The sequence below is a fragment of the Ambystoma mexicanum genome, chromosome 6q (assembly GCF_040938575.1).
Source record: "Ambystoma mexicanum isolate Mex_15411 chromosome 6q, UKY_AmexF1_1, whole genome shotgun sequence".
Classification (NCBI taxonomy): Eukaryota; Metazoa; Chordata; class Amphibia; order Caudata; family Ambystomatidae; genus Ambystoma; species Ambystoma mexicanum.
Window position 1 is genome coordinate 304,332,918 of NC_090937.1, and position 21,771 is coordinate 304,354,688.

Sequence of the window (21,771 nt, forward strand, 5' to 3'; positions counted from 1 at the left end):
CCCTTCCCCACGTTTTAAGCACAGGACAAGGCGGGACTCTTGAACACAGCACACTCCCGGGCTTTCTCCAGCACAAGGTTACAGTTCCTTTTCCAAGTATCAGGGCCTTCTTCTTTTTTTTTTTTTTTATTTGAAACATCAGTCTAATATGCCTCAGTGTTAACACCGTGACATCAGACTTTTGTTACTGCATGATGATTTTGTTGATTCCTTTGTTAAAACGAACAGTACAAAGCAAGCAGTTGCGCTCCAACGCCATAGGTAAAAGAAACGCAAGTTGTGAATGGTTATGCATTTGCCTTCAAATCAAGTGAGTCCACGAAGTCGACTACGACACAACTTAGTTTCACTGAACTGCCGGCCATAACATATGACCACCAGTCTCGGGACCCTGGGCTCGCAGGACTGTGATTTCCTAAGTTCAGGTTCCGTTTTGGCGTGGTGTGCGTGCATTTGGTGAGCAGATGTTCCAATGATTCAATTTCACTCGGGCAGAAGCGACACTTATTGTCATTTACTTTGTTTGAGTGACGAAGCCACAGCGTCGCCCTGGTTTTTATGGCATTTAGACAAATTTGCAGGAACTGTTCACGGTGATGTCGAGACGGACAATTTGTTAGGTATCGACATGGGACACCTAACTTGTGTTCTCCTATTCCAGAGTCTAATGTTATTGGCATCTTAAGACGTTGGTTGTTATTCTGAATCCAACACAAACGTTCAAACTTTTTTTTTACAGATTGCGGTCTCATTATCAAGTCGTCTGCTGTTAGGTCGGCACGAACTAAGATCTGTTCCAGGCGTTGTTTCCACTCTTCTAGGAGATTTGATTTTCCTGTGCCCGGTCTTGTGGAAAAAATTTGATATGCTGGTAGAATGGGCGTTGTGATCATCTTCCGCAGTGCCATCAAAGATTTCCACATGACACATGCGTGGAGAGAGTTTAATGAAAGTTCATATCTGCTTCATCGAACTATAGGTTGGCAACTTCAAGACACGCCGCCAAAAGATGCCTTCCAATTTCTGCCAAAATGAGACATCAATGCTCCATCCTTCTTCCGGCTATAACTTTTGGGTCGGAACTACCTTTTGGGTATAGAAATTCAATATGGGGGTTAAAGTGAATTTCCCGTAGGATTTGTCCAACAGCTGTGCTTGGATACTAAATTGAATCATACGATTTGTCATGTCGGTCTTCCAATGATGTTCGCAGAGTGAGCTATTAAAGGAAATTCCCAAGTATCTTATTGAATCCACTACGTCCAGGTGTTTCTCGTCAATTTTCCACGTGAATGGACGTTGTTTTTTGATGTTTGTTCGGCCAATAATAACAATCATGGTTTTTTCGGTGTTTAACGCCAAGTCATTTTTACTGAGATATTCATGCAAGTTTGTCATTTGCCGTTGTAGACCTATCTGGGTCCTGTCTAAGAGGACCACGTCGTCAGCGTAGATGATGCATCCGATTTCTCTGTTGTTCAGGATGGGTGGAAAACATCTCACGTTTTTACGGGGAGCTGGAATATCTGCAATAAACAGTTTAAATAACTTGGCAGCCAAAGGGCAGCCTTGTTTCACGCCCATATTCGTAGATATTTGATTAGATAATGTTCCTTGGTTGTTTAATCTTATACTGATGACTGTATCTGAATGTAGCGCTCTTATGGGTTCAATCAAGTTACTGGGACGTTTCCAATTTTTCAATTTTTGCCATAATTTAGATCGATTGATACTGTCGAAGGCGCCACGTAGATCGTTGAAAGCTACGTACAATCGTGTTTTTGCCCTTAGACTTTCGAGTTTTAATATGGTCATTAAATAGTAGGTTCACTTCCACACCAACACCTTTGGTAAAGCCTGTTTGCCGTATGTCGGAAGTTTGTTCTGCCACTGACCATTGTACAAGCTTTTGGCGTAAAAAGGAAGCAAAGATTTTACCAATGGTGTCCAACAGGGCAATCGGGCGGTAGTTGGTTGGGTCCGCCAGATTGCCCTTTTTGTAGATGGGGACAATAATTGCTTCACACCAAGAGACTGGAATCTTCATTGTTGATGAGCCGTGAGAATAGTGATTCTATGAAAGTTGCCCATTCCACTTCATTATTTTTCAACATTATGTTTGTTATTAAATCTGGGCCGGCTGCGTTTGAATTTTTCAGGGTCCGTATTACAGCTCTGATGTCCTCAGCTGATATTTGCATGTCCCATGATTGCAAATTGTGTTCGACGGCTCTTGTTTCTTCATGTTGTGGGTTACAGAACATTTTTGTGAAATGAAGTTCCCATTGTGCTGAATCAATCCCATTTGACAGAATCGAATGGTGTTTTGAGTTACCTGTATTCAAAATTGCTCAGGTTTCACGCAGGTTTTTCTGAACAAGTTGTTTCATTAGTAACTCTGCTTTGTCTTGCTCGGTTATGATTTTTTGGGATTTTAGCCAATTTCTGTACTGTTGGCGGCGCTTTTGAATTGCAGTTTTAATGTTACTTATGTCGATGACTGCGATTCTCGACTTCTTCAAGTTCCTCACGTCGCATTGCCTTTTTTGCTTGCGTCAATAACGTGGATGGTAAGTGCTTGTGTTTTTGCACCATGATTGACGTTGAGGCTTTTACAGTGACGAAATCTGAGAGCAGGGGAACATAATCAACCGATATTGCGTCGTCATAAAGAAATTTCTGGTTCATTTTTTGTATTTTCGAGCTGTCAATCCTGAGCCGATTTCCGCCGGCATTCACAGAGAAGGGAATGTTGTGGATTCTTATTTCGTTTGTCCATTCCACTGTGCAGGCAAGCCGCAAAAGATTGTGGTCGGTGTTTTGGTGGTTATTATAAGTGACAACTCCTTTTCAAATAAGTTTTGGGAAACCCAGAAATAGTCAATGATTGACTGTGCCTTGTGATCCGACCACGTTTGCTTAGGTGGTTGATCACTCGGCACGTGACCGTTGACCATTTTACAGTTGCGGTTACATAATGCCTGACTCCAGTGGTGCCCACGACTGCTTACTTCGTTGTTCGGTGATGGTTTAAACAACTGGTTGTCTGGGTCATATTTGAACCAAGTACAATTTAGATCACTGGCGCAGATTATTGAAAGATTCTTGTAATTCAATACTGATTTGTCGATGTGAAGTATCATTGAATCAAACGATTTTGTACTGATTTTGTTTGGGTTCCAATACCCGTTTAAGATGAGCAGGTGCTTCCTTATAGCTGTGTTTTTGTTGTTTGATTGAAGTAGAGCTCCTTGCACAAAAGGGTTGGGACTAAATGAGTATGAGCCGCCACCAAGTGTTTATCCTTATCATCAGAAGGCCGGAAGAGGGGCGCCCCTTTACGTTTTTAATTGCAGGGTTTAATAGAATCACGAATCCGTCTCTAGACGGGGGCTCACTTAACCATGTCTCTTGCAGGCAGATGACAAATACCTTTTCTATCTCAATGTCGAATTGGTTAAATAGGTGAGTGAACCCTCTAGTGTTCCAAGATAAAAAATACTCAAATACATTCATTCGCAATTGCTGGTGGCTAGTGCCCACCTGCTTTATCGTTTTGAGTATTATTTTTTGGAGCGGATTTATACTTGGTCTTTTAGAGTCTGGGATTAGCATTGCTCAGCGTAGATCAGCACCTCTTAGTTCCGGATTACTAAGGAAGGCACTCCTTGAACTGGGCGTGTCTGCGCCGGAGCTAGTTGGTTCTACTGATATGTCAAATCCAAACATTAAAAGTTCATCTGATGCCTTCAAGATGGTGTTACAAACTGAAGCTGAGGAGATGTGCAATAAGACTTGGTCACAACACCGTTCAGTTGCATTCTCCACAATTCTTATGTCGTCAGACGTGATTGTTCGAAGCGATGGAATGCAGGTGAATAATTTCCTCACGTTTTTACGATTCCAATTTAAGTCGTCTTCCTGAAGCAGGTTTTGCAATCTCAGTTTACAGTTCGAAGAACTGTTACTGGATCTTAAGGATGTAGGAGCACGAGAAGAGTAACATGCTTGTTTGTTTCCCTGAGACCTGGTATTTTTGGGGTTCAATTTTGACAGCGTTTTTTTCAAACCTTGCTCAAACACCGTTGATTTGTGATCGGACTTCTTGTCCCTGTGTGCCTCGGAAGTTGGAGTTTGCGGGGATCCGGCGTAAGGGGCTTCAGGGAACACACGCCGGTTAGATGTTGGTTGCTCGTTTGGAATGTCGTCAGAATATGTGGAGAGATCACAGATGTCAATCGTGGATCTTGAGGATTTACTTGTGATGCTTTCCGGTTCTGAGTCGACTCTTTGACGCTTGCTGGAGGGGGCTACAATTAAGACCAGGGACCTTTGTGAGTTTCTCTTCAGCATGTGCAATATTGAAGGCACTCGGTTTGGACGGCTCTGTACAGCAGAATAAACCTGACTTGGCGTCTGCAGGTACGTTTCGAATGAAGTTTTGTGGTTTCTGAGACCGTGCACCTTTCTTAGTGACAGGCCCCCTTTTCCCTTGCACTGAATGGAGCAGTTGTCGTGTTGGAATGTCATAGCCTCTATTGATTTGGCTGATCCTTGAAAAATTCCAAAGGACGCCAAAGGCGTCGCAGATCTTACACTTGAAGTTTGACCTTTTGTTTGTTGGCTCGTTCTTTGGGCTAAAGCAGGGACATTGCAAGGTATGTCAAGATTTGTGTTGCTTGCTAAAATGTCCACACCAGGGCGAGGTGTTATTTGAGAAGTCTCCTTGGATATTAATTTCACAACATTTTCATTTGTAAGCCGTTCTTGTGGGTTGCTCGCATCTTGAGTCGAAGTTCACTGTGTTATGATTGTGATTGCGTCATGACTTACAACAGGGCTTGAAGTAATTATTTGTGACTCGATGTTTGAGTTCATCGTGGTGGCAGAGTGGCGCATCCACTTCACTGCCTCGAGCAAGCCATCAGATAGAGAGTCATTCTGACAGTGATGGCGTGCGGCCAGGTTACTTAGGCGCTCTTGCCAACGCACTGTGCATTCCGCTTCCTGAGTCAGCTGGGCTTACAAAAAGTTTGTTGCCGAGTCAAAACTGTCCATCTTTTCCTTTAATGATATGATGAGAGAAGTCTGATCTTTGTGGGCCTCATGGAAGGACTACTACATCTTCAAAAATGGCAAAAGCGCTGCAGATGAGGCAGCCAATACATTGTTATATATCTGCATGGCTGTAGCTGAGGAGAGGCCAGGTTTCGACTCAGCGCCAGTCTTATCTGCTGAGCTTGTGTGTGTACTGTTTGCTGTCTCTGAGTTTTGTTATTGATAAGTTCCCAGTTTCGTTTGTCACAGGGACTTGCAATGAATGCAATTGGTTTAGTCGCAATCCACTGTTTGTCGGTGAACTCGATGAAGTCTTCATATGCGGTTGGGTTCGAAATTTGGTTAAAGATTTGCTGGTTTCCCGTCTGCTCCGTGGTTTAAGGAACGATTATCGCGTGATGGTAGACCCGTACTATGGCGTTTACCCTGCAAAACACTGTCGTACTCTACTCGAGGTGTTTTCTATGTTTCTGCGTTGAGATTGTGATTGCAACGAGGTGGATCAACTTGAGAACTTTGGTTTGCACGGCCTGATAATAAATGGCCAGGTTGTTGCATTGCATCTTCTGCGTCATATCGAAACCGTGGATAGGTGGGAGTACCGTGTGATGGTGTTTGTTTTGCGTTGTCCACACATCTAGGCACTTCAAGTTGTTCTTTCATGTTCGAGTGAGGAATGTTCTTTCTACTCGTATGAGCCTCTGACAAGCAGCCGGCCAGAATTCTGTCGTCGTTGTCAACGGTACGAGTAAGGATTACTGGCGGCACTGTGGACGTTATTACAGGGGAATCATTTAATGTTTCGTTTTCAACCTCATCTTATGAGGCTTCCAATAACTCCGCGTCTGTTAGTTCGAAGGGAGTGAAGAACTCTTCGACTATTTCGGAGTGAATTGGATTAGGTGAAACTGGTCTCGATTCGCTCCGATCGAGTGGAGGTAAGTCGAGCAAAGTTAGTAAAGGTCTTTGTAATGGGCTGGCGAGGAGGAAGCCCTCTTTATCCAAGGCTGCGAATACAGCGGTTTCCTCTGCTTTGCTATCGGGGGCGCAACCGGACACACTAAAGCCCCCAGAATTGTTTGGAAGGATTTGCATGACGCCAAAAGCTGAAAGACCATCAGAAGAGTTTGCTGCCGCCTTTGAGTCGGCGGGAACTTGAGTCGGCGGACAGTTTAAAGTGTCAGCGTTTTCAGACGGGGCAGAAGGGCTGATCGTCATGCCCTCGTCTTCCACCCTGAGTTCACCTGTGGATGCACGCGCGATCACCACAGATACGTTTTCCAGATTTGTACTCGTTGCTAAAGGAGACGTATTGTCTGATGTTAGGTTAATGCAATCAATGGGGGCTGATTGTAAACAAGAATCCATCCAAATGTTTCTTTGACACCCGTTTGCGTGATGCAGTGCTTACCTTAGTTGGCTCAAGACAAGAATCTGCTTTTAAAGCGGTCCAAGGATTCTGCATCCAACGTTGTTGGATTGTCTTTCGTCTGGTTTGGGGTCTTACCTGTCCTCCCAGGCCTGATTGTGCAGTCATGTCAGTCACGACACTACGCTGCACAACTCGCAGCCGCGAACAGACGTGGACTGACATAGACTGACTCTACGCTCGACTCCGTGCGCGCTCCGCGCCTGAGTTGAGATTATATTGTGTCCGCCCACCAAACGCAACGTGGATTTCTTAAAGCAACAGTAGTTTGCTGTGCAGGTAAACTGGATCACGTCGCTGCAGCTCCTCTCGGATTGCAAAATTCGAAGTGGACTGACGTAGACTGACTCTACGCTCGACTCTGTATCAGAGCCTTCTGTACCCAAGTCTCTTCTCCTGCAAAGTCTCTTGCTTCAGTGGGCCTCATAGGCCAAAATAACAAAATAAAAATTCTTTCAGGTAATCTTTACGTAGGATGAATACCTGTCACCCTTGGATCCCCTCGAAAGGCCTCCGATCCTTCTCTCAATCGTCAGCCTCCCTCATTCAGGGTCAGACCAACCACTCACTGTGGACATCCCTCTGTCGGGTTCACACTTGTCATCACAATGTTCATGTGTGTTTTAACACTATGCAGGTGTTTTCCAGCACCCATTAAGGCTTACTTTTAAGCCCCCAGTCGGGCTCTCTCTAGCTCCCAGCCAGGCTTCACACAGTTCTTTCATTAATAGGATTTCTCATGCATCCCTCAGTCGGGTTCACATTTGCCCCAGTAACAGTTTGCTTTGTTTAGCTTTTCTCTTGTTCTATAATAATGGTAAGTCTTAATGTCTTTTTAAACAATCGTACAATTTCTCATTGGGTCCCCCTCATCCGGGCACAGGCCTCCGGAGCGCTTGCCAACTCATAGACTTCCGAAGGGTGATTTTGTCTCGCCGGGTCACTGTTAACATACAGCAAGCGCAGCCTTTTTACCATCGGTTTGTACGGCGTTCTCCTCAGCCGGGTGCCAACTTCAGTTTTATAATAACCCAAGCCAAGTTCCAAAGTGTCATGGACTTTCGATTTGTGCAAGGGATTTGATGTAACCCTTGTTTGACCACCTTGACACCTTATACCGACCTTCCCTATTGCCTCTTGATACTTGTAGTTTCCTTTGCACCTATTGTTCAACACAGTCTCTTTGTTCAGGGCAGGGGTACCAGTCAGAGACCTGTGACTGAGCACCCATGTGGCGCTGGACTACTCTGACTCTGGTACCCAGTTTGTTCACAAAACCCTTTTGTCTACTTTATCTCCTTGATGTTACTACTTGCCACCTTGAGCCCAACACCAGCCGGTTTACTGTCTGGTTCCTCTGACTCACCGGCTGTGTTGAACTCGTTGGCGGTTTCTTTTGCCACTGAAGTCAAGTATGGTACCTCGATGGCCACCACGCCTCCCTGCCCTGAAAATCGGTGCGGGAGGTTGCCATGTACCGCTGACATCATCGCACCTCCTGCCAGATGCGGTTCCCGGTCTTACGTATGTTTTATTTCGGGAGCTCCACGGGTCTGGGTTGAAAAAGGCAAGGACAACTCCTTCCTTGACGTCCTTTCAGGTCTCGCTGTGTTTCCCATCCGTTTTAACTCCCGTCCTGGAATAGCTGTTTACTCGAACATTCAGCCTTGCTCGGAGTGTGCACTTGTGCGCCATCTTTTATCCCTATGGGCAAGGGAAAGGGTATTCAGGTGTGTGTATTTGTCAGTAATTGCTTGACTCTGCCTGACCCTTGTGTTGGGACATGTCAGGTAAACGGCTCGGGTATTAGTCCGTCGTTGTCCCCGGTGTGAATAAGTGTTTGTGTTGGAAAAGCGGGGGGGAGATAGTTTCTAAGTGTTCTGCTGGGCAGGATGCAGAAAAGGTGTCATAAGGAAGGAGATGCAGTGTCTCACCCTTCTGTGTCACGCTTCCCCTCCCTGAGGCTTCCCCATCCAGGTGATCCTCTCTCAGTAGTCCACCCCGAGGAACTGGATCCAAAAGTGATGGCCGTATCCTGGCCACCTGGATGACAGATCCCTGTAGACTAGTAAGTGAGATACCTTCAGGTTTCTCACAGTCCACAGACTCTGAAGAAGGCATCAGACCTTGGTTGCGTCTCATACCCCTTCTAGTCCTTTTTGGGGACGTTCCGGGAACTTTGGACACCAATCGAAGTGCTATTGGCACAGGTGACTTGAGGAAACACCCCAGAGTCTGCCTACAAGTAAAACTGGGAAACACAGAGATTGAATGCTACTCTCCCCTCTAACATGCTGCCTTTCATGGAACCATGCATAGCATCCACGAAGTACCCAGAGGCATGCATCTGCATGGTTTGGTTCTTCACATATGGGATGGAGAGGAGGAAGGTATCTGCAGAAATTATCGAATTTGAAAAAACCTATTGCAAAATGACCTAAGTATTTTGGTTGCATTTGTTAGTAAAACATGGATGGTGGTGGGGGTAAGTGTATAGGTTAAGGTAGGAGGGAAGCAGCGGGAAACACCCAACCCCCCCTCCCACTTCCCCCAGCATTATAAAAAAAATGAATTCGACCCAAAATAATTCGGTCATTTTGCAGTAGGTATTTTATTTTCAATCATTTTGCTGTAATCCGAAGAGGAATGCTAGCTGATTGCCAAAACTGTCCATAAGAATTTGATGTTGGCACTCACATAGCTAAGGAAATCTGCACGCCAGGTACAAAAGATACAAGTAATGAAGGCCCGCAAAAGCATATTGAACCCCCCCCCCCTGTTCAGGACTCCTGCATGCATAGTGTAGGGGCATGAAGTCACTTGACTCAAAATGGATGAAGTTGAGGACCCACAGTGAAGGGGGCAAGACACGTGAAACCAACCCCCACCAAACAATCCCAAACAAAGTGAACAGGCCAATCACCAAGAAGAAACAACCAATGGCCTATGAAGGGTCCAATGATCAGGCGAGTTGTGGTATATGTAGCAGGGGGTTGGAGATGGGAATGATGGTGGAGAGCCATAAATCAAGTTGTAGAGATTACTCGGAAAGCCAATAACATTTGTGAAGATCTTGTGCGCAGAGGCTGCCAGTAGCCAGGAAAGCATGCAGAGGAACCTTAGAGGTCTGGAGGCAGAGCAAGGTAGTGGGGAGACCCTTAGGGAAATGTCCTGTATGATAGGCCCATTGATGAACCTGATAACGGCTACCAGATTTGTCAGGGCAAAGACGTTTTGACTCCTTTGCTCATAGTGGAAAGGCCACTAATTGGCTTGGAGTATAGTGAGAGTGGTGTGAGGAATCATGTGTAGTTGAAAACAGTAACCTAGTCCTTACAGTAACCTGGAGCCCTATTGCCCCCAACCATAAAGAAGTGGACCAAATAATATCCTCCTAGTGCCGATTATAAATGGCGAGCTTGGAATGTGATGAGGACCCGTGGCAGGAAAGCAGCCGGCCGTTTTCTTTGCCCTATGACTTCAATTATGAGTCAATGAGTGGGTGGGTCGTAAATCTGTGAGTCTCTGTTCTGCTTTTGAGAACCTGGCGGAGAGTACCATCCCCACGCTAAAGCAAACAAGTTTGTTTGATCTAGTCCAACTCTGTTTGAAACCGATTTCAAGGAGGGAATCCCTATTTTGTTGTAACTAAACCCCTTAAACACTATTGATCTTCTTCCCACAAATTCCTTTTTGTTTTACTATTACAAAGCAAATAGCATGTGGGTACTATATCCCTTGCAGTGTTGTATTTTTGAGAGCCTGGAAGAGTCCAGTATCCCAACGACAGACACTTTATTTTTGACACATCCTGACTTGTTGACGGATCAATCCCAAGGCGGCACACCCTGTTTTGTTGTAGATGAAAGCCTAGACCCCATAGGGTTTTATCCAAACCACCTCCATTTTGTAAGTCATTCACATTTGATTCTTAATTTATGGAGTCGGGTGTTTTGTTGATTTGCACAGTATCTAAATTCTTTTTAAATGAAGTTAAATACATAAATGTATTCACAATTGTGTCAAAAGCTAGCCCCTCACATTTGTTTTTATTTTTCAGGGCCATGTGAAAGTTGTGCGTTACCTTGTGAAGGAAGTTAACCAGTTTCCATCAGATTCAGAATGCATGAGATACATAGCAACCATAACAGATAAAGTGAGTAATCCTAAACACTGTACTGTTAATTTAATTATAATAAATTATTTCCTCCCACAGATTCCTAATCTGATACTCTATCTTCAGTACCATCTGTCATAGGAAGCTCTTTCACCGCCATGGGAAGCATTGCGACTCTGAGTCTACTGCCCTCGCCCTGCTATGCAACCCTCTATGGAAGCGACGTTGGGGCCAGTATATATGGCCCCATGACCTCAGTCTCTTTTTTCCACACTCTGTATGCTTTGGATGCTGCTAAATTGAACACATTTCAACTTTTTCATAACCATTTGAAGGCTTCAACCCTGTGTGGGTTACGGGAGACAGATGTCTTTCTGGCCCCCCTCTAGCCCCTACCCCCCCCCCCCCCCCCCCTGCCCCCATGTTAGGCACGATTGTATGCAGTACCCTTTGGGTGCACTAGAACAACCCTGACCTCCTGGCAATACCAGTAGCGATATGTATGTGTAAGGGGGAACCAGGACACAGGGGCATCGCCCGGGCTACGCCCATTTCTGCGACAAGTACAATCATAATTCTCCAGCATGGGGTCTGGCATGGATTCACATGCTCTTGAATATTCCCCGTCGTCAGGCTGGGAATCCTCGGTAAAGAAAATATCAGTTTGTTTTGTTTCTGAACTGTCTTTCTACTAATAACCAATCAATGGTCTCTGGGTCATACTGCCCCAGCCAATGATTGTCCTCTACCAAAGCCCCTCCTCTGGCAGCCATCTTCATGTTTGGTAGCACGTAAAGTGGCAGTAGGACCAAGAGAAGAGCCGCAGAGGGGTAGGTGGGATTTTTACTGCACGTTCAAGTGTTGGGAGTCCTCGTGCTTAGCTCTCGAGCTTTTACTGTGTGTTGCGTTTTTTCAAGGAGTTTACTCTTTATTTTTCAGTCAAATCGAGCTTCATGCTCCACCGTTTCATTTTCCGATTAACTGGGACCTGTTTCGGAAATTTCTATGCCCCTCAAGGGCGATTATTTCTTTTCGTCGAATTTCACTTCTTGGAGGATTCCAGAAGATCTTTGAGGCCTACCCCACGTGGACATGGCCCAAGACAAAGGAGACTCAACGCCCATTGGATCCAAGCTGTTTAGGATCTGCCAAGGATGTGGACTACAGAACGTCTTCAAGGAGGATGAGCACTCCCGGTGCCTCTACTGCCTTCACGCCGACAAGTCACACGTGGAGGAAGACTGTGTTCTGCAAGTGTCATGACCCTTGCCCCTGGCCCTCACTGGCAAGTCAGTCTTCCAGTTAGGGCCAGGTCAAAGGCCTTAAAACCTCATCCAAGACTCTCTTGGAGTCAGTCCTGGCGCCTTTGGCGCCAGGCTCATAACCATCATGAACACCAACATTAGAATGGGACTATTTACTTGGATCGATTTAACTTGGGGGTGTTCAGCCAACATGGAGGCACACACATAGCTCAGTTACAAGGAACTGAGCTACGCGGTCTAATCTTTTGGGTGTGGCAGGCCTGGGACTTTCTTACCTGGACTACTTTGGGTGTGGCAGGCCTGGGACTATTTTACCTGGACTACTTTACCTGAGACTATTTAAACCGCACCCAAACAGCAGAACATGCTTTGCGTTATTCTGCTGTAGGCAGCGTAACGCTCACCATGTCCAGTTCTTTTCTGCCAGCTTACCTGAAACCAAGGACCTGCAGAGAGAGAAAGAACACTTCCAAAACTTACCTGAAACAGTATCCTGTCTTCAATCCATCGCCGACTTCAGTTCCACTCACCTGAAGGTACGAACTCCATCATCCGGCACTGCATGCATCCTGGAATACCATCACCTGGAAAGAGGAGAAAGAAAGACAGCATTAGTAAGCATTTACTCAAGAAAGCCACACAATTCTTACCTGGGTAGTCATCTCCTGGTCAGTATCATTGCTGGAACATTACGGCGCTCGGCGAGGAACATCGCAACCTGCAAAGAGAGAAAAGACACAGGTTAGCAATATAAAAGGCGAAACAGCGCTGCGCATCGCGCATTACTCACCGGACAGCATCGCGCACACCGCGCTTTCGCCTACCAGGCCATGCTCATCTTCAAAATGCATGATAACACCAAAATACCTTTCCATACCTAAAAGGAAAGAAGCAAGACATTATTATTCGAACTAAGAGGAACATAAGAACTGCATATAAAGACTGTAAATCAGCAAATCTACGGATTCGCAGTAGGCCTGGATTCCCACATGGGGGCTTGCACCAGTGAAGGACTTGGTCGCTGCTCGCCCCCCACATCTACGTGCCCTTGCCACGAGGAGCAGGACGGAGAATCCACCTTTTACAATATTAAGGTGAGGCGCAGGCCCAAGGGGGAGGAAGGAGTTGAAGCCAAGGGAGGTGGGAAAACATAGACAATCTGGTATTGAATCCAGCACTCCTAAATTGCAGACCCATCTTTAACCAGAGGCCTTACCAAGGGACCGGGAGAGGGTCCCAGAGTGCAAATCATCCAACTAGGGCTGGGTGGCATCCCCGTGGATACCAGGTGAGCCTAACAGCAAGAACATGTCCGTCCGCACTATGAAAGACCGTCGTACACAACTCGCAAACTGGCTGAAGGCTAAGAGCCCAGAGGCAGAATCCTGTGCCTTTCCCTTAGGGAGCACTACAGAAGATTAAGACTACAGGTGAGAGCAATACATCCCCTTTGGTATCATTCTGTACCAGTTGGTAGCTGTGGCTGAGCAGTCAGACTTATCTCAAGAGGGAGATGAGCAGTATTCAGGGTTTACACAATAGGCCTACAGTAGTATGGCACAAGGAAACACTGACCAAAACTTTGTATTAAAAAGTAGAGAGATATTTATTTTATACACCTCTAATAAAACACATTCATCACAATCATCAAGCAAGTTAAAATAAGTCCAAGAAAAAATATACACACTCCCTAGTTAAATTGTAGACCAAGTGAACCAGATTGAAAACTGAGCAAAATGGCACAGTGAAAATCTCACACAAGGGATACTCTAGCAATTTCTCACAAGGGAGGGAAAGCACAAGTTGTACAGAAATAGCTTCTTACACGCCCTAGCAACTCTTCCCATAAGTTTGTGAACCAGTTTAAGCAAGACAGTGCATCAGTATAGGAAATACTTAAATGAAAACTGAGCAAAATGGCATTTCACAAGGTTTAGGAAGGGGAAGAAAAGGGTAGTTATAAGAAGTAGGTGCACCAACACAGTTCTAGTTGAGAAGCAATCTAGAGAAGGCAGTTCTAACAAATGTAGCCAGAGTCGGTGGTACAGGGCAAGGGCCCAGGAGCAAAATGTTCTTGTAGCTGCAGTCAAGTCTTTGGTTAACGATTTTGAAAAGGTGGATGCAGAAGGTGAAAGACAATGTTAAGAGAGAGGGGCGGCCAACCCAACAGGTAGGTAAAGGATTTAAAACACCTTTAGTGCTACCGCGAAGAAAGGGCAGCCTGGTGGAACAATGTACCTTTAAAATGAAGTGGCTCCTGCGGTGGTGGTTGTTCCTGGTAGTTCCTGCAGTTCGGGGGATCCAGCAGAGGAAGAGAGGCTCTCGTCGTGGAGGAAGGTTTGAGTTACTGCACTACCCAGGGATGAAACCAGCCGCGGTGCTGCCCGACGAATAAAAGGTACGCTGCTTTAAATCGCGGTCTGGGTGGACTGGTGCCTGGCTATCCGGCCTCCGAGTACAGGTTACTGGTGATTCGACCAAGGCAGGTCCGGGAAGGCGATTGGCAAACTGGTTGGCCCCATCAGCTCAAGGGAAGAAGGCTCTTGCAGATGAAGATCTTCTCTCGTCGTGTGTAGAAAAGTGGTGAGACGCTTCAGCAGGACTTCAACGGTGGTTCAGTCGTTGCAGATGTCTTTGGCTTCTCTCCTCTTCGTCGTCTTAGTTCCAGTGGCGACGTCTTGCTCTTCCAGTCCTCCGGGCCCTGCTTTTATGCAAAAAGATCCCCATTCATGCAGCCTAGCTGTCAATCACACAGTGGAGTGGTCATCTTGGCGGGAGACCCTCCAGCCTATCAGGATGGAGCGCGACATGGGTTGCTGAGGCAACCCTGTCCAGGGGTCCTACTCCCCCTCCCACACAATGGACCCACCCCAGACTCAGTGGCGCCGAAAGGAGAGCTTCTTGGCAGAAGCCCGCCAAACGGACGAACAAAGGATTAGGAGTTTAGAGAAAGACACGAGAAAGAAGTAATATTAAAGTTCTGGCAAATAAAACCTACCGGAGTAAAGTTAATATTAAAATGTACCAGCGGTATGTTAGAGGCTGTCAGAAAAAGTGGTAGCCTCGAACAATGGGAATATCTTCTTGGTCGAATATTTATGGTAGTAACCACTGCCACCAGCCAGAAACTTTTGAGAGAGGGACTGTACGGTACCCTCTCGAAAATGAACATAAGGGTAAAACTATTAACCCTTTCCAGTACCTCCCATAGTAAGATGGGTTGTACTGGTTTAGTTCATAGAAATTGACTAGTAAAGTCAATTGGGACTTTACATGCCCTGGGAGACAGTAGTCAGTCCCAGGTTATGGAGTCTGTTTGGGGGTCGCTACGACACCCCTGTATCACTGCACTGAGGGTGCTGTGTAACACATGTGAATAAAGATGGTTCCTATGGGGTTGAGAAAATCCCATAGACATTAAACACAAAAATAGCCTAGATCACACACAGCAAAAATGCCTAAGAGTGGGAAAAAGAGTCTCACTCTTAGCAGGAAAAAAAGAAACAAACCCTTCAAATCCAGCAAAGCTGCTGGGGGACTCTATAGGTAAGGGAAATTAGCCATAGAATGAGAATTCTCCCTAACACCCAGCAGCAGGTGAGACGAAGTCTGAGCGGTCTTCTAAGACCTATGAGGGTGCTCCGGCGAAAGGGGCCCAACAAAAGGCCAAAGCACTGCAAGTCTGCGGGCCCCGGGAGCGCCGTTGGCTTGGGCTCCTCGGACCAGGCAGGGCATGATGTCACTGATGCAGTCAACCCTGAGCCAACGCTCCGTCTCGGTGAAAAAGGAAGTCTGAAAACCCGGGTAAGTTTAGGGAGGAGCCCCGACAGGTCCTGACAGAGAAAGCCAAGGGGGAGCAAGGCGGCAACCCTCTGCCCACGGTGAAGGCCTCAGACGCACCCAAGGTTGTAAAGGTCCAGATTCACCCGGCTAAGGCCTCGTCGTGGCGGGCCTGGCGAAGTCTGAGGAGGCGACCCCAGTGGAGACGGCCTCCAGGCCTAGAGTTTGTCTGCCATCCCGGAGGGAATCATCTTTCCAGCCTATCGAAAAGACCCTGTGAAACCCTGGGCTGAGAAAGAGGGGCGGAGATCTCCTGTCTAGCATCAAGGCAACCCTGGACAAGAGGTTCGAGGAGGGCATGGCCCACGGGAAGGATCCCGACGAGGCGGACGTAGAGAGCGAGGATGGACACGATGAAGAACGGCAGACCGACGAGGAACCAGACACCACGCTGGTGCTCCCGTGGCAACCAATGCCACCGCCGGTGGACAGGCAAGATGACATTTTGGTGGCCCTGCACACCCTGTGCACTGAGATAAGGACAAGGTTCGCCTTACCTTCGGTGGACGATCCAGCGGTGCCTGGACCGTCCGGGAGTCCGCCACTTAAGCAAGTCCATCCTCCCCTGCCCTTCCATCCTCCACCTCCATCCCCTCCACCGAGGGATGAGACGGGGACGGACGACGGAGGTGATGACGGAACGGATCTCCGATCACCCCTTCCCCAGGCTTCCCCTCCCCACAAAATTGGCTCCTTTCACGCCATGATCGCCAGGACATTAGAGTTTTTCCACCTATGCCCGAAGAGCTGAAGGAGGGTTTCTTCTACAAATGACGGGAGGCCAAGAGTAAGACCGTACTCTCGGCCCTGTTACTGGACGACATCTGGGACGAAGGACTGTCCCTTCTGAACAACCCGTCCACGGCCCCTGCAAAGAGACACCGGTACGAGAAGAAGTACCGGTTCCCAGACTCCGCGCCGATGTGCCTCAGGGCACAGCCGTCCCCGGTTTCGGTGGTCTTTGTGGCGGCCAAGAAGAAAGCAGCGGGGGCGACTGCATCAACTTCCCCGCCGGACGGCGAGGGGAAGAGGCTGGACGGCAGGTCATCTCGTCGGCAGGGACGACCGTCAAGGCGGCAATGCCCTCGCTATCGTGGCCCGGTATGACAGGGAGCTGCCGTTCAAGATCGCTCCCCTCCTGGACTACCTCCCAGACGACAAGAGGGCGGAAGCACTTGAAATCCTGCAGGAAGGCAAGGTGGCATCGGACCACGTCATCACGGTGGCCATGGACATCGGCGACACCGCTTTTTTCGGCAGATGGGCAACAGCGTTTGCCTTTGCCGGTGCGGTTGGCTCAGGGCCACTGACATCCGTCAGGACGTGCAGACCAGGGTGCTGGACATGCCCTTCAACAGGAACAACCTGTTCGGCAAGGCAGTGGACGAGTCGCTGCAGGCCATCAAGGCGGACGCCGAGACGGCCCGTGCCTTGGGCACTCCATCAGCGACGGCTGTCCTTTTGGACCTCCGTAGGCAAGTCTCAAGTTGCCTCCAAGGGATTTGGTGGCAGCTCCTCATCGTACCGCCAGGCGGCCCGCACTTCGTCGCAGGAACCCTACAGAGGCCGTAACAAGGCCGGTGGACACCGTCGTCGCCGCCAAGGGGGCAAGGCCTCGGCGAAGCAAGACTGAACCGGCCGGGATGTCAGGCCCCCATCAGAGCACCCCGGTGGGAGGCCGGCTGCCAAACTTCGTTGGCGTGTGGAAGTCCATCTCCACTGACCTTTGGGTGCTGGATGCCCTGGCCCACGGGCACACTCTGGAGTTACAAAGGAAGTGTCCCTATTTTCCACCAAAGGCCAGGAAGGAAAACCACATTCCACAGCTACTTCTGGATGTACGATCAGTGCTGAAGAAGGGCACGATAGAACTCGTCACAAACAGGCTCCGGGGCTCTGGAGTATACTCGCGGTACTTTCTCGTCCAAAAGAAGACCGGTGGCTGGCGGCCCATTCTAGACCTCTGCCGCCTCAACAAATTCATAAAATTCCAGAAGTCTGGATGGTCACCCTTGAACACGTACTGGGACAACTGGAGGAAGGCGACTTCCTGTCATCGCTGGACTTGGAGGATGCCTACTTCCACATACACAAAGGACAACGAAAGATTCGTTGCTTTGTGGTACAAGGGCGGCAGTATCAGTTCAAGGCACTGCCCTTCAGCTTGAAGTCGGCGCCGAGGGTCTTCACCAAGTGCCTTGCACCGGTGGTGGCGCGGCTGCTCCTGCATGGGTTCCACGTCTACCCCTATCTGGACGATTGGCTCATCCGAGCGAAGTCAAGAAAACTCACTGTCGACCGCACAGCAAGGACAGTCGGCCTGCTCACGGAACTGGGGTTCTTGATAAACTTTGCGAAGTCCTACTTGGTGCCATCGCAGGACGCACTGTTCCTGGGAGCCAGACTCAACACAGTGTAACGGCTGGCTTCACCGTCGGAGGAGAGGATGAAGGCCATCCTGGGCAAGGTACAACGGCTGTTGACCATTGAGGTTTCCAGGGTGAGGTCCATCAATTCCCGGCTCGGCATGATGTTGTCATGCATCTACCTCGTACGGCTGTGCAGGTTGCGGATGCGGCTGCTGCAGGAGTTCCTCGACACACGTTGGGCACAAATGTCAGGAAGTTTCGAAGACAAGATCTCTCTCAAGGTGACTTTCCGTCAGGCATTCCGGTGGTGGGGCACCAGTGCGCATCTCGTGGCGGGCATGGACTTTCAGACCCAGCGCATCAGGAAACTGTGACGACGGACGCCTCCCCGGAGGGATGGGGCATGCACACTGGAGATCTCCATGCGAGAGGCCGTTGGCTCCCGGAGGAGAGGTCTCTACACATCAACGTCCTAGAGCTCCGGGCAGTGTTCGGGGCCCTCAGGTCCTTCCTCCCGTCCCTCAAGGGCAAAGTTGTACGAGTCTTCGACAACACCACCACGATGGTCTACATCCGGAAGCAGGGGGGCACCAGATCCCCAGCTCTATCAAATGAAGCGCAGGACCTGTGGCACTGGGCCGTTACCCTGGGTAGGTTCCTGGTACCCTTCCACCTGGCAGGAGTGAAGAACACCGTCGCCGACTCACTCAGCAAGGGAGCTGCGCTCATGCCACGAGTGGGAGCATCGGCGGGAGCATCGGCAGGATCAAGTGGATCTCCTATTCCAACGATGGGGCAATTCCCAGATAGATCTGTTTGCAACGATGACGAAGACCAAGTGCCAGAGGTGCACCAGCAGGTTTCCCCAGCCGGGGAGCATGGCTGATGCATTCTCCTTCCCCTGGGATAGCCTGTTCCTCTATGCGTTCCCACTGTTGCCGTTGCTTCTGCGACTCATCAGTCAACTCAGACGGTCCAGGTGCAGGATGATCCTCATCGCACCAGCGTGGCCGAGGTAGATATGGTTCCCGGACCTTCTGGACATATCGGCATCTCCCCCACCCCCAGTCAAGCTACCGATGGACGCAGATCTTCTTGCCAGGGAAGGAGGTGCGATCCTGCATCACGACCCAGGATCGCTGAACCTGCAGGCCTGGCTCCTGTAGCACTAGAGTTCGGAAATTACGATATCCTGGCAGACTGCAAGGAGCTATTTGCCAAGGCTAGGGCGTCCTCGACTCTTAAGTTCTATGGACATAAATGGAAGAGGTTCACTGTCTGGTGCCGTGCACAGAAGATCAACCCTCTACGGATTACGGCCCCTCAAGTGCTGGCGTACTTGCTGTCGCTGGCCAAGGCGGGGCTGACGCACGCATCCATCAAAACTAATCTGGCGGCTATCTCACGCTACACCAGAACTCTGGGGTGGTTGTCGCTGTGGTTGCATCGACTGGTGAAGGAGTTCATGAAAGGACTGTTCCAATCGTTCCTGCCGGTGAAGGCTCCGGCCCCGGCGTGGGAGCTCAATGTGGTGCTGACCAGTCTTATGGGCCCCCCATTCGAGCCATTGCATTCGGCGCCGCTGAAGTTCCTGTCGTGGAAGACCGCGTTTCTTGTGGTCATCATCTCCGCACGACGAGTGGGAGAGATCCAGGCCCTCTCCTGTAAGCCTCCATATCTGACATTGCACGAGACGAGGGTAGTGCTGAGGACGCACCCCTCATTCATGCCCAAGATGCCGTCGGACTTCCAACTCAACGAGCCCTTGGCGTTACCTGTTTTCTTCCCGTCTCCTTTGTCGCCGGCTGAGAGGACTTTGCACTCGCTGGATGTAGCTAGAGCGCTGAAGTTCACGTGGACCGAACGAAGAGTTTTTAGCAGACGTCACAGCTGTTTGTAAACTTTGGCGCTGTGAACCAGGGGAAGGCCCTCTCCAAAGCTTCCATTTACAGATGGCTCTCCGGCTGCATCATGCACTGTCACCGGTTGGCAAACCGACTATTGCCCGGCCATCCGAGAGCCCATTCTACCAGAGCGATCGCTGCTACTACGGAGTTCCTGTCTGGTGTGCCCCTGCTGGACATCTGCAGGGCTGCTACGTGGAGGTCGACTCACACCTTCACGAGATTCTACTGCGTCGACTGGGATTCCAGGGAGGAGTCCAGAGTCGGCCAGGCAGTGCTGCGCAACCTGTTCGCTTGAAGGTGAGCCTGGTGAGGAGGTAAGAGATGCTTAATGCTGAGTTGTTGAAATGCTTAATGTTGAGCCTTGCCACCTACCGTGGTTGTGCATGTGTGTACTGCTATGTATTCTTGTATTCCTGAGCATGTGAATCCATGCCAGACCCCATGCTGGAGAAGGAACAAGTTACTTACCTGTAACTGTTGTTATCCAGCATGGGTCTGGCATGGATTCACATGGGACCCCTCCCGCCTACCCCTCTGCGGCTCTTCTCTTGGTCCTACTGCCACTTTACGTGCTACCAAATCTGAAGATGGCTGCCAGAGGAAGAGCTTAGGTAGAGGGCAGTCATTGGCTGGGGGCAGTATGACCCAGAGACCAGTGATTGGTTCTTAGTAGAAAGACAGTTCAGAAACAAAACTGAAACTGATTTTTTTCTTTGCTGAGGATTCCCAGCCTGAATGGGAATATTCATGAGCATGTGAATCCATGCCAGACCCATGCTGGAGAACAACAGTTACAGGTAAGTAACTTGTTCCATCGGCACTGTTTGCAAATGTTTACATTCAGTTAGGGTGCATTGTGCCTGGAGAGTCCCGGGATCGGCAGTGTTCTTTTGCCAGCAGTCGGGTCAAGGCCACACGATACAGAGAGTCACTCACGGTCATTCATGGTGGATGAACCTATGAACGCCCCACACAGCGATCGCACGCCGTGTGAGCTGCTTCTCCCCATCCAGGGGGCTGATGTAAATTGTGTCGCTGCTTAGCCCTGACTCTGTGCGTCTTCTATATGGGGATAGATCATAGGCAAATCCACAAACTGTCGCTCTGAGTTCCTTTTCCGATGTCCCAATCCTCTTCCAGCGAGTGCTCCCCGTTTGAGATTCCAAGGCAAGTGCTTCAGTGTTACGGGCCATGCTACACTGTGGTTCCTCAGGTAGAGTGTCTAGGTCTTGTTCTTTTAGGAATTTCCATGCCTCTCTGGGATCGTCAAAGGTGTGCCACGGGTTGCCAACCTGCATGGTCCATGTCGCCGGGAATTTAAGGTAATTCTGGTGCACAGTTCCTCAGAGCTCAGCAAAGATCGGATTAAATCCTCTGACGCCTGGTTACTTCCATTGAATTGTCATTGAAGAGTGTGAGAAATCTGAAGGTGTCTGTTAGGCAAAGATTGTATGCAGTATCCTTTGGGTGCAGTACAACAACTCTGACTACGGCTAATAGGAAACCCAACCGTTGGTATAAGCTTATACTACACAGGTTAGTAGCGTGTTGAGCAGCCAGGCTTATCTCAAGATCTCAAGAGGGGTCAATGTGAGCTGTAGGGGAGTTACACAGAGATTCACAATGACAAGTATTAAAATAAATGCTTACACACAAGGTTTCTTGAATAAACCATTATTAATTTATCTATCAGTCAGTTAGAATAAGCCTTCTTCAGAAGTGAGCAATAGAACAGTAACACTCAAATACACTTCAAAACATACACTTTAGAGTTTGTCAAAGGAAA

General features: G+C 48.7%; 1 protein-coding gene across 17 annotated transcripts in view; it reads left to right on the forward strand.

Moving 5' to 3' along the window:
* The window catches only part of ANKRD17 (ankyrin repeat domain 17), a 2,430,147-nt gene that overhangs the window by 1,487,585 nt on the left and 920,791 nt on the right, over positions 1-21,771 (forward strand). For all 17 annotated transcript variants that reach the window (XM_069630806.1, XM_069630790.1, XM_069630801.1 and 14 more), the window contains one exon: positions 10,548-10,643. In XM_069630806.1, coding sequence (XP_069486907.1) covers positions 10,548-10,643 — 96 coding nt within the window. The remainder of the gene's footprint in view (positions 1-10,547; positions 10,644-21,771) is intronic.